The sequence below is a fragment of the Octopus sinensis genome, linkage group LG30 (genome assembly GCF_006345805.1).
Source record: "Octopus sinensis linkage group LG30, ASM634580v1, whole genome shotgun sequence".
NCBI classification, from domain to species: domain Eukaryota; kingdom Metazoa; phylum Mollusca; class Cephalopoda; order Octopoda; family Octopodidae; genus Octopus; species Octopus sinensis.
In genome coordinates this window covers 12,580,333-12,595,360 of record NC_043026.1, presented here as the reverse complement: position 1 = coordinate 12,595,360, position 15,028 = coordinate 12,580,333, and the positions used below count along the sequence as shown (strand labels likewise).

The window sequence follows — 15,028 nt, the reverse complement described above, 5'->3', positions numbered from 1 at the left end:
AGAGTGAGAGAAAGTTGTGGTGAAAGAGTACAGCAGGGATCACCACCATCCCCTGCCGGAGCCTCGTGGAGCTTTTAGGTGTTTTCGCTCAATAAACACTCACAACGCCCGGTCTGGGAATCGAAACCGGGAATCCGCTGCCCTAACCACTGGGCCATTGCGCCTCCAGAATGAGAAGTAAAATACTGAATAGAACGAAACATTTTGTAGAGCCATCTACTGGATAATTCAAGAACTAAATCTTATAAAGGGAAACAACTTTTACAAAACTTCGTTTCCAACCGGTCCTGCTTCGATGTTTACATTTTGAAAGCGGTAAGTTTACAAAACGTTCAGTTTCATAATTTCATAATGTGGAAAAAAAGATTTAATTATGTGACCTTTCAAGAATGCAGTAATAATATAAAAGGCAAAACACACACAACATTGGAAAAAGATGTTTCTTTCTCCAGACGTTTACCTATAGGACAATGATATTCTACAGTTTGAAATATTAATCTATTATTATTTTTAAGATCTAAGGATAACTTTTGTGGGCAATCTTTCGTCTCTAGTAGACCTTTCCGTCGATTTCCGTAAAAATTTTTTTTTTTTTTTACATATGGGCTTGCGGGAACTTTTGAAGTAATGAGAGCGAAAGAGACTAAGAGAAAGCGATTGTATGACGAGGGAAGTTCTTTTGAAGTTACCGTGCATGGGAAGCATTGATGTACATGTGTGTGTGTGTGTTTGATGGGGTGTGGGAGACAGACAGTATGTTGTGTAAGTGAAGTGCTTCTGTTAGTGTGTGTGAAGAGACAGACAGAGTAATGTGTGAAAGAAAGAGATAACTGAAATTTTTTACTCGGTGTATGTGTATATGTATGTATATTACTTCAAAAGTTCCCGCAAGCCCATATGTAAAAAAAAAAAATTTTTTTTACGGAAATCGACGGAAAGGTCTACTAGAGACGAAAGATCGCCTTTTTAAATCTAAGGATAACTTTTGTGTGCTGTGTAAAGTAAATTGCCTGCATTTGCTGTAAAATGAAAGCAGAGCGGCTTCCTTAATTTTTATATTGTGAAATCAGAATAATAATTTCTGTCATGTCCGTCCTTGTAAGCAAACTTCCGGTTTGGTTTGCAATTAAAACCATCAACCATCTTTTCTATTTCTTTATTACCCACAAGGGGCTAAACACAGAGGGGACAAACAAGGACAGACAAACGGATTAAGTCGATTATATCGACCCCAGTGCATAACTGGTACTTATTTAATCGACCCCGATTAAATAATGTATTAATGTATTTGTGTACGTACAGTGAATGGCTCAATGGTTAGAGCACCTGGCTCACAACCATAAGGTAGTGAGTTTGATTCCTGAACCGGGCTGTGCACTGTGCTCTTGAGCAAGAAGCTTTATTTAATATTGCACCAGTTTGATCAGCTGTAGAAATCAGTTTCACCACCAGATATATGTATGTATATATATATATATATATATATATATATACGAGGGGCGTTCAATAAGTAATGCCCCTGACCCACTTCCCATAGCAGTAGAGCAACGACACTTGGCACAGTTATTAGTCTTTTCTTACATAGGAACTACCCAGAGTTATGCATTTCTCCCATCGTTTGATACAGCTCTGGAGACCGTTTTTGTAGAAGACCCCAGCTTGGTCCTCCAACCACAACGTGACTTCAGAAATCAAGGCTGCATCATCTGGGAAACGCTTTCCTTTCAAAATCAACTTCATGGCTGGGAAGAGGTGAAAATCAGAGGGTGCAAGGGGAGGAGTTCATAGCTGCACGCCTGTGCTTCTGATCTGGCGACACGCGAGTTGTGGACCGGAGCGTTGTCCTGCAGGAGGAGGATGCCTTTGCTGATCTTGCACCGCCTCTTGATTTTGATAGCTTCTCTTAATTTCCTCAAAAGTGAAGCATAATAGGCTCCTGCAATTGTGGTACCCTTTGCCAGGAAATCTGTCATCACTACTCCGTCCTGGTCCCAGAAGACTGTGAGCATAACCTTGTCAGCGGAGGGCTGCACCCTTGCCTTCTTTGGAGGAGGTGAGTCACGGTGCTTTCACTGCATTGACTGGGCTTTGGTCTATGGATCATAGTGATGGACACAGGTTTTATCCTGTGTGATCAGTCTTTTGAAAAATTTTGACTCATCTTCTTGGCACATCTCCAAATTCACCCTCGAGCACTCAATGCGTTCTTGCTTCTGGAAAGGTGTGAGCAACCTGGAAATCCATCTGGCAGACACCTTTTGCATATGCAAATGGTCATAAATGATAGTTTCCACAGACCCGGTACTAATCTTGACCTTATGGGCTATTTGGTGAATAGTTATGCGTTGACCTTCCAAAATGGCAGCCTCAACTTGACGGACAGACGTCTCATCAACGGCAGAAGGGGGCGACCAGATCTGGGAGCTGTTTCCACAGAGTTCCGACTATGTTTGAATTCACAATGCCAGCGTTTTACAAGGTCATATGATGGGGCATCATCACCATAAGTTACTTTCATTTCATCAAAAGTCTCCCGTGGTGTGCATCCTTTCAAATACAAACACCAGATCACTGCTCGACACTCAATAGGCTCCATTTCACACTTGACTCATTTCAAACACCTGTAAATCAGAAACCACAATTAGTTCAGAGCTGTAATTCGCCACTTAATCTATAGAGGTATAAATAATTGCACATTCAAAATTTCAGCTAGATCAAACAACTGCAAGGGGGTCAGGGGCATTACTTATTGAACGCCCCTCGTATATATGATACAGGCTTTAAACTATGATGTGTGATGTAATTATAATAACAAATGGAAAAGTAAAGTTCAGGTAAAGGAATATCTTTGCTACTAAAATGATTCCTCTATATCTAATACTGTTATTTCTCTCTTATTTCAGAATATCAGACAACTGTGACATCAAAGAATTGCTCCCATCAGATTCATCATCAACATTTGTTATCTTTTAAAGACTAAAGAAAAACGTTGTATACAACAAATATATAATTCTGTGGTAAACTACATTGAAATATTTCTTGTGAATGGAGTTTAATGGCAGCATTTCTCTACTGTGTAGTCTGCAGTATGTACAAGATGAATTTGCCTTCAGTAATTAAATTTGGATGAAGTTTCAAATACGTTTGTGGCATCTTCAGATATTGATGAAAATCAGAGTTGATGGGAAAATAGTTGTAAAACAGTTGAAAGAAATAATTGATAAAAAGTGAAACAAGAAAATAAACCGTATATTGTTCTGAGACAAGAAAACTATTGAAGCAATGGATAATGTTACAGACTTAAAGGATTGATTTATTATTTTGTTGAAGAGATGCAGAAAGTGACTGAAAAATCCTCATACCATTGTGGTATCTGTAAAAAATCATTTTCTCTGGAAAGTAGGCTCATTAAAAAAAATGTATTGATAGAGGTGAGAAACCATATCACTGTGATATCTGTGGTGCATCCTTCTCTAGAGGTGATGGTCTTACTGGACACAAATGTACTCATACAGGAGAGAAGCCATATCACTGTGATATCTGTGGCAAATCATTCACTGATACTCGCAGCTTAACCAGGCATATCCGTATTCATACAGGGGAAAAACCATATCAGTGTGATATCTGTGGTAAATCATTCTCTGAATCTGGTCACTTAAATAAACACAAACGTACTCATACAGGAGAAAAACCATATCAGTGTGATATCTGTACTAAATCATTCTCTACAAATCATTGTCTTATTACACATAGACGTATTCATACAGGAGAGAAGCCATATCACTGTGATATCTGTGGTAAATCATTCTCTAGAAATTGTTATCTCACTACACATAGACGTATTCATACGGGTGAGAAGCCATATCACTGTGATATCTGCGGTAAATTATTTTCCGAATCTGGTCATTTAAACCAACACAAACGTACTCATACAGGAGAAAAACCATATCACTGTGATATCTGTGGTAAATCCTTTTGTGAATCCGGTGACTTAAGTAAACACAGACGTACTCATACAGGAGAAAAACCATATCCGTGTGATATCTGCGGTAAATCATTCTCTAGAAAGGATGGTCTCTCTAAACATAAACGTATTCATACTGGTGAGAAGCCATATCATTGTGATATCTGTGGTAAATCATTCTCTAGAAATAATGGTCTCACTGCACATAGACGTATTCATACAGCTGAGAAACCATATCAGTGTGATATCTGTGGTAAATCATTTTGCCAAACTGGTCACTTGAGTCAACACAAACGTACTCATACAGGAGAGAAACCATATCAGTGTGATATCTGTGATAAATCATTCTCTGAATCTGCTCATCTAAATCAACACAAGCATACTCATACAGGAGAAAAACCATATCATTGTGATATCTGTGGCGAATCCTTCTCTAGAAATGATGGTCTCTGTAAACATAAACGTATCCATACAGGTGAGAAGCCGTATCAGTGTGATATCTGTGGTAAATCATTCTCTCGAAGTAGTAACTTGACAAGACACAAACATACTCATAGAGACGAGAAGTCATATCACTGTCACATCTGTTGTAAATCATTCTCTGAAAATATTCATTTAACAAAACATAAGCATATTCACACAGAGAAGCCATATTAGTGTGATAAGGCCAAACCAATGTGAACATCATCATCATCGTTTAACGTCTGCTTTCCATGCTAGCATGGGTTGGGCGATTTGACTGAGGTCTGGCGAACCAGACTCCAATCTGATCTGCCAGAGTTTCTACAGCTGGATGCCCTTCCTAACGCCAACCACTCCGAGAGTGTAGCGGGTGCTTTTACGTGCCACCGGTACGAGGGCCAGTTTGGTGGTACTGGCAACGGCCACAGCCATGCCCAAATGGTGCTTTTTACGTGCCACCTGCACAGGAGCCAGTCCAGCGGCACTGGTGACGACCTCGCTCAAATGTTTCACATGCCACCAGCACAAGTGCTAGAAGGCAATGCGGTAACGATCACGCTTGAATGGTGTGCTTAACATGCCATCGACACGAAGGCCATCTTGTTGCTCTGGTAACGATCTCACTCGTATGGTACTCTTAGTGCTCCACTAGCAACGGATGCCAGTCACCGTCAGACACAATCAATATTGAATTGCTGTACTTACTTCACTCAGTTCTTCCTCTTCCTCATCTTCAGGTACAATTTTTAGATCAGCGGCAGTCTTGTTCTATGAATGTCCACCTCTATCATATCTGTAGTACATCATTCTCTCATTTAAATACCTTCTCACAAACCTTAAATCATTCTCTGAAAGATTTAGTTCAGCTGTTCACATATGCATTCACACAGGAGAAAAACCACATCATTGTGATGTCTGTAGTAAATCATTGTTTCACATAACTGCTTTGCATACTCACAAAAGCATTCATACAGAGGGGTAAAAAATCATAGTAGTGTGACATCCCAAGCAGGCGCGAAAGAAATTTCTTTGTCCTGTCAAAAAATGATGGATGGATTTGAACTCGAACTCCGACCCAAACTGTGTCACTTAAGGGACAAGTGAACAGGCGGCAACTTACATAGGTAGAAATTACTTCTGTGGTATGTTTGTACTTCTTGCTGGGACGACCATTATAAATACAGACACACAACAGATGGGGAGATAACCAGCAAGGGGCAAACGGTCGACAGACAGCAGTTCACTTGTTCCAGTCAAGCAGCCAACAAATAACCACATATTCAGCATGTAGCAGTCGCAGAACATAAACGGACACCACCGAATGACCAATGCTCACTCGCGTACTCGCGCAAGCTAGTCGTCACTAGTTGATCCTACAACGAATCATACAGGGGGAAAAAATCATATTAGTGTAACATCTGTGGTAAACCGCCGAGGTCAACTTTGCCTTTCATCCTTTCGGGGTCGATAAATTAAGTACCAGTTACGCACTGGGGTCGATGTAATCGACTTAATACCTTTGTCTGTCCTTGTTTGTCCCCTCTGTGTTTAGCCCCTTGTGGGTAATAAAGAAATAGGTAAACCATTCAATCAAGTAGGTAACTTCACACAAATTCATCCATACAGGAAAGAAGCCATCATCATCATCGTTTAACGTCCGTTTTCCGCGCTAGCATGGGTTGGACGGTTCGACCGGGGTCTGGGGAGCCAGGGGCTGCTCCAGGCTCCAGTCTGATCTGGCAGTGTTTCTACAGCTGGATGCCCTTCCTAACGCCAACCACTCTGCGAGTGTAGTATCAGTGTGATATCTGTGGTAAATCATTCTCTGCAGATAGAGACTTAACAAGACACAAACGTTCTCATACAGGAGAGAGACCATATCTCTGTGATAACTGGTAAATCATTCCCTCAAATGAATGGCTTTACTAAACGCAAATATATTCACATAGGAGAAAATCATGCCGTAAAAGGGGGATATACAATAGGATAAATTTGTATTTTACATGATAATGATAGGAGTGGAATTTGATGGTCATCAGACTTCCTCTTTGTGCTTCATTCTTGTCTAGCAGTAGGCTGTTTGATCCCCCAACACAACTTTCATCATCATCATCATCATCATCGTTTAACGTCCGTTTTCCGCGCTAGCACGGGTTGGACGGTTTCGACCGGGGTCTGGGGAGCCAGGGGCTGCCCCAGGCTCCAGTCTGGTCTGGCAGTGTTTCTACAGCTGGATGCCCTTCCTAACGCCAACCACTCCGCGAGTGTTGTGGGTGCTTTTTACGTGCCACCTGCACAGGTGCCAGAGGGGTCTGGCATCGGCCACAGTCAGTTGGTGCTTTTTATGTGCCACCTGCACAGAAGCCAGTCGGGGCGGTGCTGGCATCGGCCACGTTCGGATGGTGCTTTTTATGTGGGGGGGGGGTGCAGAAATATAGGGGAGCACCAGTGGGGAGGGGTGTTCGGAGAAACGATGACAGGTTCTAGACAAGTAGAACATAGGATATCACGAGAGGGGTAATGCATGGTGAAATAGCATATTGAAGAGGGGGGTTCGAAGAGTAGACACCTATAATGGTGGTGGGAGAAGCGACATCCGGTATAGATGGAGCAAAAATATAGAGATATCCGGTATTGGTGGTGGGGGTGGGCAAGGGCGGGTGCACCGCGAATACGCGAAGGTTGAAAGACGAGAGCGCGAATACGCGAAGGTTATTGGACCATTGATCCCTGTTCTTCCTTGGTGCATATGGCCAGAGGAACACCCATTTTTACTATGTGACTCATGAAAAATCGAGTAATACTAGCTACGGCGATACATATTCTAAAATTGAAACCTGGCACAGCTTTGAAGACACATGGAAGCACTCCATCGGTTACGACGACGAGGGTTCCGGTTGATCCGAATCAACGGAACAGCCTGCTCGTGAAATTAATGTGTAAGTGGCTGAGCACTCCACAGACACGTGCACCCTTAACGTAGTTCTCGGGGATATTCAGCGTGACACAGAGAGTGACAAGGCCGGCCTCTTGAAATACAGGTACAACAGAAACAGGAAGTAAGAGTGAGAGAAAGTTGTGGTGAAAGAGTACAGCAGGGATCACCACCATCCCCTGCCAGAGCCTCGTGGAGCTTTAGGTGTTTTCGCTCAATAAACACTCACAACGCCCGGTCTGGGAATCGAAACCGCGATCCTATGACCGCGAGTCCACTGCCCTAACCACTGGGCCATTGCTCCTCCCTTTTGAAGCCACAACCACTACACAACATGTGTTCAACCGGCATTCTACCTTGTGACCCCAACATCCTGTTACAGTACTATTACTATTGTGTGACCTTACTATGAACTGGCAAATTAACTCCAACTTATCTGAATATATATTTCTTTACTACCCACAAGGGGCTAAACACAGAGGGGACAAGCAAGGACAGACAAACAGATTAAGTCGCTTAAATCGACCCCAGTGCATAACTGGTACTTAATTTATCGACCCTGAAAGGATGAAAGGCAAAGTCGACCTCAGCGGAATTTGAACCCAGAACGTAACGGCAGACAAAATACAGCTGCGCATTTCGCCCAGTATGCTAACGTTTCTGCCAGCTCGCCACCTTAAAGGATGAAAGGCAAAGTCGACCTCGGCGGAATTTGAACCCAGAACGTAACGGCAGACGAAATACGGCTGCGCATTTCGCCCAGTATGCTAACGTTTCTGCCAGCTCACCACCTTAAAAGATGAAAGGCAAAGTCGACCGTAGCGGAATTTGAACTCAGAACGTAAAGACGGGTGAAATACCACCATGTATTTCGCCCAGCATGCTAACGTTTCTGCCAGCTCGCCACCTTAAAGGATGAAAGGCAAAGTCGACCGTAGCGGAATTTGAACTCAGAACGTAAAGACGGGCGAAATACCTATTTCTTTATTACCCACAAGGGGCTAAACACAGAGGGGACAAACAAGGACAGACATAGGTATTAAGTCGATTACATCGACCCCAGTGCATAACTGGTACTTAATTTATCGACCCCGAAAGGATGAAAGGCAAAGTCGACCTCGGCGGAATTTGAACTCACAACGTAATGCAGACGAAACACCGCTAAGCATTTCGCCCGGCGTGCTAACGTTTCTGCCAGCTCGCCGCCTTATCTTATCTGAATATACTGAGAGACTCATTCTATGCTCTGTATTGCATTCTTCATACGCCTTGTTTGTACTTCTGTCGCACACAGACACAAACACTTGTCGCACGTACTCAGACACACCACTCTGCTGGCACCCATACTTTATCCTATTGTACACTTCTGTAAATAAAGTCTTCTCTCTCTCAAACAGTAGAACGGTTGTCGTCCTCATTATTCCTTTTGGCACTTATTCATTTATATCATGTATTTGGCTTCTTCTTCTTTTGTGGGATGACTGTGCGGCGTTGAAAAGGGGACATTTCCATCACCAACTCCTTATGTACGGTCGTATTTTTCCCTGCACCTATATGCTTGTACACATTTGCACCACTCCCTGTTCTTCACTCCTGCTCCAGAGCGTCGGCTGCGGGGTCACTCCGAAAAGCTCTATCTGCGACGATTTCATCTCAATCGAAGGAGAGGGGCTTTCTCCGTCCGGGTTGCAGATCTGTGGAATAAGCTGCCGGATGAGATAGTGAAGATGCCGACAACCGCTCGGTTCAAAGTCTCTCTTGACCACAAGTGGCCTGAACTCTTTGCATGAACACCACCTTGTACATAACTCCATGTCCCCCGACATGGCCTTGCTTTTTGCTTTTTGAGCCAAAAAATTAAATTAAATTAAAATTATTATTATTACTATTATTATTATTATTTGTCTTATGAAGAAAGCTGAAGACGCTCGACCTTTATTCTCTAAAACGACGACCCGTGGTGATCTCATTCTCGCTCAAACATCAAAGCGGAAAGTGTAACTCTTGAAGAGCTGTTCTTCACTCCTGCTCCAGAGCATCGGCTGCGGGGTCACTCCGAAAAGCCCTATCTGCGACGATTTCATCTCAATCGAAGGAGAGGGGCTTTCTCCGTCCGGGTTGCAGATCTGTGGAATAAGCTGCCGGATGAGATAGTGAAGATGCCGACAACCGCTCGGTTCAAAGTCTCTCTTGACCACAAGTGGCCTGAACTCTTTGCATGAACACCCTCCCTGTACATAACTCCATGTCCCCCGACATGGCCTTGCTTTTTGCTTTTTGAGCCAAAAAATTAAATAACTAATTGGTACTACTATTTCTTTATTACCCATAAGGGTTTACACAGATGGGGTCATGTGGACGAAATGGAATTATTTACAGTGAAATCGGATGAATTATTTGGAATGAAATCGAATGAGTTACAAGAACACACAAACAAAATGGGACTTATGAAGTCAAAAGAACAGGATAGCCGACCCCACGAGCCCTGTTGTTTTAACTGAAACCTTTTGGTAAGGGATCACAGCGTGTTCATGCAAGGCCTTTCACACCTAGCATCCGTGCAACACGCAACCATCTTTTTTTGAATACAGACTCTGACAGACACATTTTCTCTAGCCCCACCTTCCTTTTCAGATGGAGCTACTCATTGGTACTACTTAAGAACAGTGGTCCCGGTGCGAGCACACGCGCAGTCGTGCATCCACACCAGCTAGTCATGACTAGTCAATCTTTACTATGTGTTTTTGTGTGCTCTTTTACTTGTTTCAGTCATTTGACTGCGGCCATGCTGGAGCACCGCCTTTAGTCGAGCAGCTCGACCCCGGGACTTATTCTTTGTAAGCCCAGTACTTATTCTTTTGCCGAACCGTTAAGTGACGGGGACGCAATTTACACCAGCATCGGTTGTCAAGCAACGCTAGGGGGTCAAACACAGACACACAACAAATACACACACATACATACATAAATACGACAGGCTTCTTTCAGTTTCCATCTACCAAATCCACTCACAAGGCTTTGGTCGGCCCGAGACTATAGCAGAAGACACTTGCCCAAGGTGCCACGTAGTGGGACTGAACCCGGAACCATGTGGTTGGTAAGCAAGCTACTTACCTCTTGCACCTTTCTTTTACTTGTTTCAGTCGTTTGACTGTGGCCATGCTGGAGCACCGCCTTTAATCGAGCAGCTCGACCCCGGGACTTATTCTTTGTAAGCCCAGTACTTATTCTATCGGTTTCTTTTGCCGAACCGTTAAGTGACGGGGACGCAATTTACACCAGCATCGGTTGTCAAGCAACGCTAGGGGGTCAAACACAGACACACAAACATATACACACACATACATACATAAATACGACAGGCTTCTTTCAGTTTCCGTCTACCAAATCCACTCACAAGGCTTTGGTCGGCCCGAGGCTATAAGTAGAAGACACTTGCCCAAGGTGCCACACAGTGGGACTGAACCCGGAACCATGTAATTGGTAAGCAAGCTACTTACCTCCTGCGCCTTTCTTCTACTATTTCTTTTACTTGTTTCAGTCATTTGACTGCGGCCATGCTGGAGCACCGCCTTTAATCGAGCAACTCGACCCCCGGACTTATTCTTTTGTAAACCCAGTACTTATTCTATCGGTCTCTTTTGCCGAACCGCTAGGTGACGGGGACATAAACACACCAGCATCGGTTGTCAAGCAATGCTAGGGAGACAAACACAAACACAGAAACATACACACACATATATATATATATACATATATACGACGGGCTTCTTTCAGTTTCCGTCTACCAAATCTACTCATAAGGCTTTGGTCGGCCCGAGGCTATAGTAGTAGACACTTGCCCAAGGTGCCATGCAGTGGGACTGAACCCGGAACCATGTGGTTGGTAAACAAGCTACTCACCACACAGCCACTCCTGCGCCTATATACTTTGTTTAAAAAATTATTTATTTTGTGTTTCATATACTTTGCTATTTCTTTACTACCTACAAGGGGCTAAACACAGAGGGGACAAACAAAGGGATTAAGTCAATTACATCGACATCAGTGTGTAACTGGTACTTAATTTATCGACCCCGAAAGGATGAAAGGCAAAGTGGACCTCGGCGGAATTTGAACTCAGAACATAACAGCAGACGAAATACCTATTTCTTTACTACCCACAAGGGGCTAAACACAGAGGGGACAGACAAAGGGATTAAGTCGATTACATCGACCCCAGTGCGGAATTTGAACTAAGAACGTAAAGACCAACGGAATGGTAAGTATTTTGCCCGGTTTCGTAACGACTCTGCCAGCTTGCCGCTTTCCTGGTGGCGGGATCGAACCCCCGTCACCCGCGTGACAGAGGGCAGAATGTGAAATAAAATCTTTATATATAAAAGTGAAGTTGTGTGTCTGTCTCCTACGAATTAGATTCCTAACTACTCCCACATTTTGCGGTGCAGTTTAACCAAAAGCGGGTATCTTATAGTTGTGATTCATATCGAGCCCTTCTGGGTATTAACGCACGTCTACAATGAGTCTACGATTTTAAAAAAAATTTACCATAATTTTTTTCCATTTTAATGCATTTTTTCGCTATTATATAAGGGAAGTAACTCTCTAAAAATGTCTACGATGAGTCAACGATTTAAAAAAAATTTACCATAATTTTTTTTCCATTTTTTATGCATATTTTTGCTACTTTGGGGTTATAACTCTAAAAATGCTTATATAGTTATTTCCCTTACAAAACCGAGCAACGCCGGGCGATACTGCTAGTACTCTATACAAACAAAACATGATTGATTAGAGCCACCTACTGGATAATTCAGGAAATACATTCATTAAAGGGAAACAACCTCCTCAAACTATTGTTCCCAACGGATACTGCCTCGCTGGTTACGCTTTGAAAACAGTAATTTTATTTTATAATCGGCGATCAATTCACAACATCTGATGTTTTTCCCTCGTAACTCTGAGGAAAAGGGATATATTTCTACTTCACAGCCACGTAGGAAACGAATCTGGAAAGAAAATTGCGCGGAAAGCAATGGTGGTGGGTAAGGACTCCGGATTACTCATAAGATTCATGTTTTTCCCTCGTAACTTTGAGGAAAATATAATCCTTTTGAAATCATAAATTAGGATTTTCCTCAGGAACTTAAATGCTAAACATCTCGGCAAGACTTCCTCCCGTCACCCCACCCTCCATTTTCACGCAAATTATTGGGTTTTTTTTTGCCAAAACCCACGTTTTTGTTTCGTAAATTGCCTGCATTTGCTGTATGATGAGAGCAGAGCGGCTCAAGTGTTTGACCCTGTGATATCTGTGGTAAATCATTCCCTGATACTTGCTATTTAACCAGACATATCTGTATTCATACTGGTGAGGAGCCGTATCACTGTGATATCTGTGGTAAATCATTCCCTGATACTTGCTATTTAACCAGACATATCTGTATTCATACTGGTGAGAAGCCGTATCAGTGTGATATCTGTGGTAAATCATTCCCTGATACTTGCTGTTTAACCAGACATATCTGTATTCATACTGGTAAGAAGCCGTATCAGTGTGATATCTGTGGTAAATCATTCCCTGATACTTGCTGTTTAACCAGACATATCTGTATTCATACTGGTGAGAAGCCGTATCAGTGTGATATCTGTGGTAAATCATTCCCTGATACTTGCTATTTAACCAGACATATCTGTATTCATACTGGTGAGAAGCCGTATCAGTGTGATATCTGTGGTAAATCATTCCCTAATACTTGCTATTTAACCAGACATATCTGTATTCATACTGGTGAGAAGCCGTATCAGTGTGATATCTGTGGTAAATCATTCCCTGATACTTGCTGTTTAACCAGACATATCCGTATTCATACTGGTGAGAAGCCGTATCAGTGTGATATCTGTGGTAAATCATTCCCTGATACTTGCTATTTAACCAGACATATCTGTATTCATACTGGTGAGAAGCCGTATCAGTGTGATATCTGTGGCAAATCATTCCCTGATACTTGCTATTTAACCAGACATATCCGTATTCATACTGGTGAGAAGCCGTATCACTGTGATATTTGTGGTATATCATTTCATCGATCTGGTTGGTGTCTTAAATCATCACAGACGTACTCATAGAGAAGAAAAACCATATCAGTGTGATGTCTGTGGTGAATAATTCTCAAGAAAAGAAGGCCTCTCTACACAGACGTATTCATACAGGTGAAAAACCATATCGCTGTGATATCTGTGGTAAATCATACTCTTCAAATTATCAACTGACTATGCACAAACGCGTTCATACAGGAGAGAAGCCATATCACTGTGATATCTGTGGTAAATCATTTACACAATCCAGTGGCCTTACTAGGCACACACGTATTCATACGGGAGAAAGGCCATATCACTGTGATATCTGTGGTAATTTATACTCTACAAATACTCAACTGACTATGCACAAACGTACTCATACGGGAGAGAAGCCATATCGCTGTGATATCTGTGGTGAATCATTCTCCCAGTCTGGTGTTTTACAGAAACACAAACGTGTCCATACAGGTGAGAAGCCATATCAGTGTAATATCTGTGGTAAATCATTTTCTCAAAGTGGTGGCTTAACTAAGCACACACGTACTCATACGGGAGAAAAACCATATCGCTGTGATATCTGCGGTAAATCATTCACTGTATCTGCTCACGTAACTAAACACAAACGTACCCATACAGGAGAAAAACCATATCAGTGTGATATCTGTGATAAATCCTTCTCGAGAAATGATGATCTCATGTGTCATAGGCGTGTTCACACAGGAGAAAAACCATATCACTGCGATATCTGTGGTAAATCATACACTAAAAGTAGTCACTTGGCTACACACAAATATATTCATACAGGAGAGAATCCTTATCAATGTGATATCTGTGGTAAATCGTTCCCTGGCACACATGACTTGACTAAACACAAACGTGTTCATACAGGAGAGAGACCATATCGTTGTGACATCTGTGGTAAATCATTCTCTAGAAACGAAGGTCTCACTTGCCATAAACGTACTCACACAGGTGAAAAACCATATCACTGTGATATTTGTGACAAATCATTCTCTGAATCTGGTGTCTTAATTAAACACAAACGTACTCATACAAAAGATTAGCCATTTTACTGATGCTGTGCATGAGAAGACCCGGCAGGACAAGTGAGACCATAACCCGTGGCCTTTTATCTCCTAGGGTGTAACGAGGCCTGTTATGGTGCAAGGTCAAGATCACCAGTTTGTAAGCGATGCCTTGAAATGTGTAACGGCAGAAATTAAAATATATGTGAATAATATTTCTCCCTTCTTGGTGTCCTTTCTTCGATGTTTACTGGTTCTTCCAATGCGAGAACCTTCAAGTGTTACATCTACACGCTACATTTAGTAGTGGGGTACATCATATCGATGTGATATGGCACATCACATCCAACCCGCTACAAGGTTGCCAAATACCTATTTCTTTATTACCCACAACGGGCGAAACACAGAGGGGTCAGACATGGGTATTTAGTCGATTACACCGACACCAGTGCGTAACTGGTACTTAATTTATCGACCCCGAAAGGATGAAAGGTAAAGTCGACCTCGGCGGAATTTGAACTCAGAACGTAAAGACGGACGAGATGCCTATTTCTTTATTAC

At 42.4% G+C, this 15,028-nt stretch overlaps 1 protein-coding gene and 1 long non-coding RNA gene across 2 annotated transcripts in view; both read left to right on the top strand.

Moving 5' to 3' along the window:
* Positions 1-281: 281 nt before the first annotated feature.
* LOC118768478 lies at positions 282-3,337 on the top strand. Its single transcript, XR_005004332.1, has 2 exons — positions 282-315; positions 2,904-3,337. It is a non-coding gene; the product is annotated as an uncharacterized LOC118768478 (long non-coding RNA).
* Positions 3,338-3,438: 101 nt separating this feature from the next.
* Positions 3,439-15,028, top strand: part of LOC115226317 (zinc finger protein 2 homolog) — a 28,257-nt gene continuing 16,667 nt past the window's right edge. Inside the window, exons 1-5 of the mRNA XM_036515053.1 lie at positions 3,439-3,952; positions 4,205-4,309; positions 4,394-4,439; positions 13,659-14,017; positions 14,354-14,467. Coding sequence (XP_036370946.1) covers positions 13,805-14,017; positions 14,354-14,467 — 327 coding nt within the window. The 5' untranslated portion in view covers positions 3,439-3,952; positions 4,205-4,309; positions 4,394-4,439; positions 13,659-13,804. The remainder of the gene's footprint in view (positions 3,953-4,204; positions 4,310-4,393; positions 4,440-13,658; positions 14,018-14,353; positions 14,468-15,028) is intronic.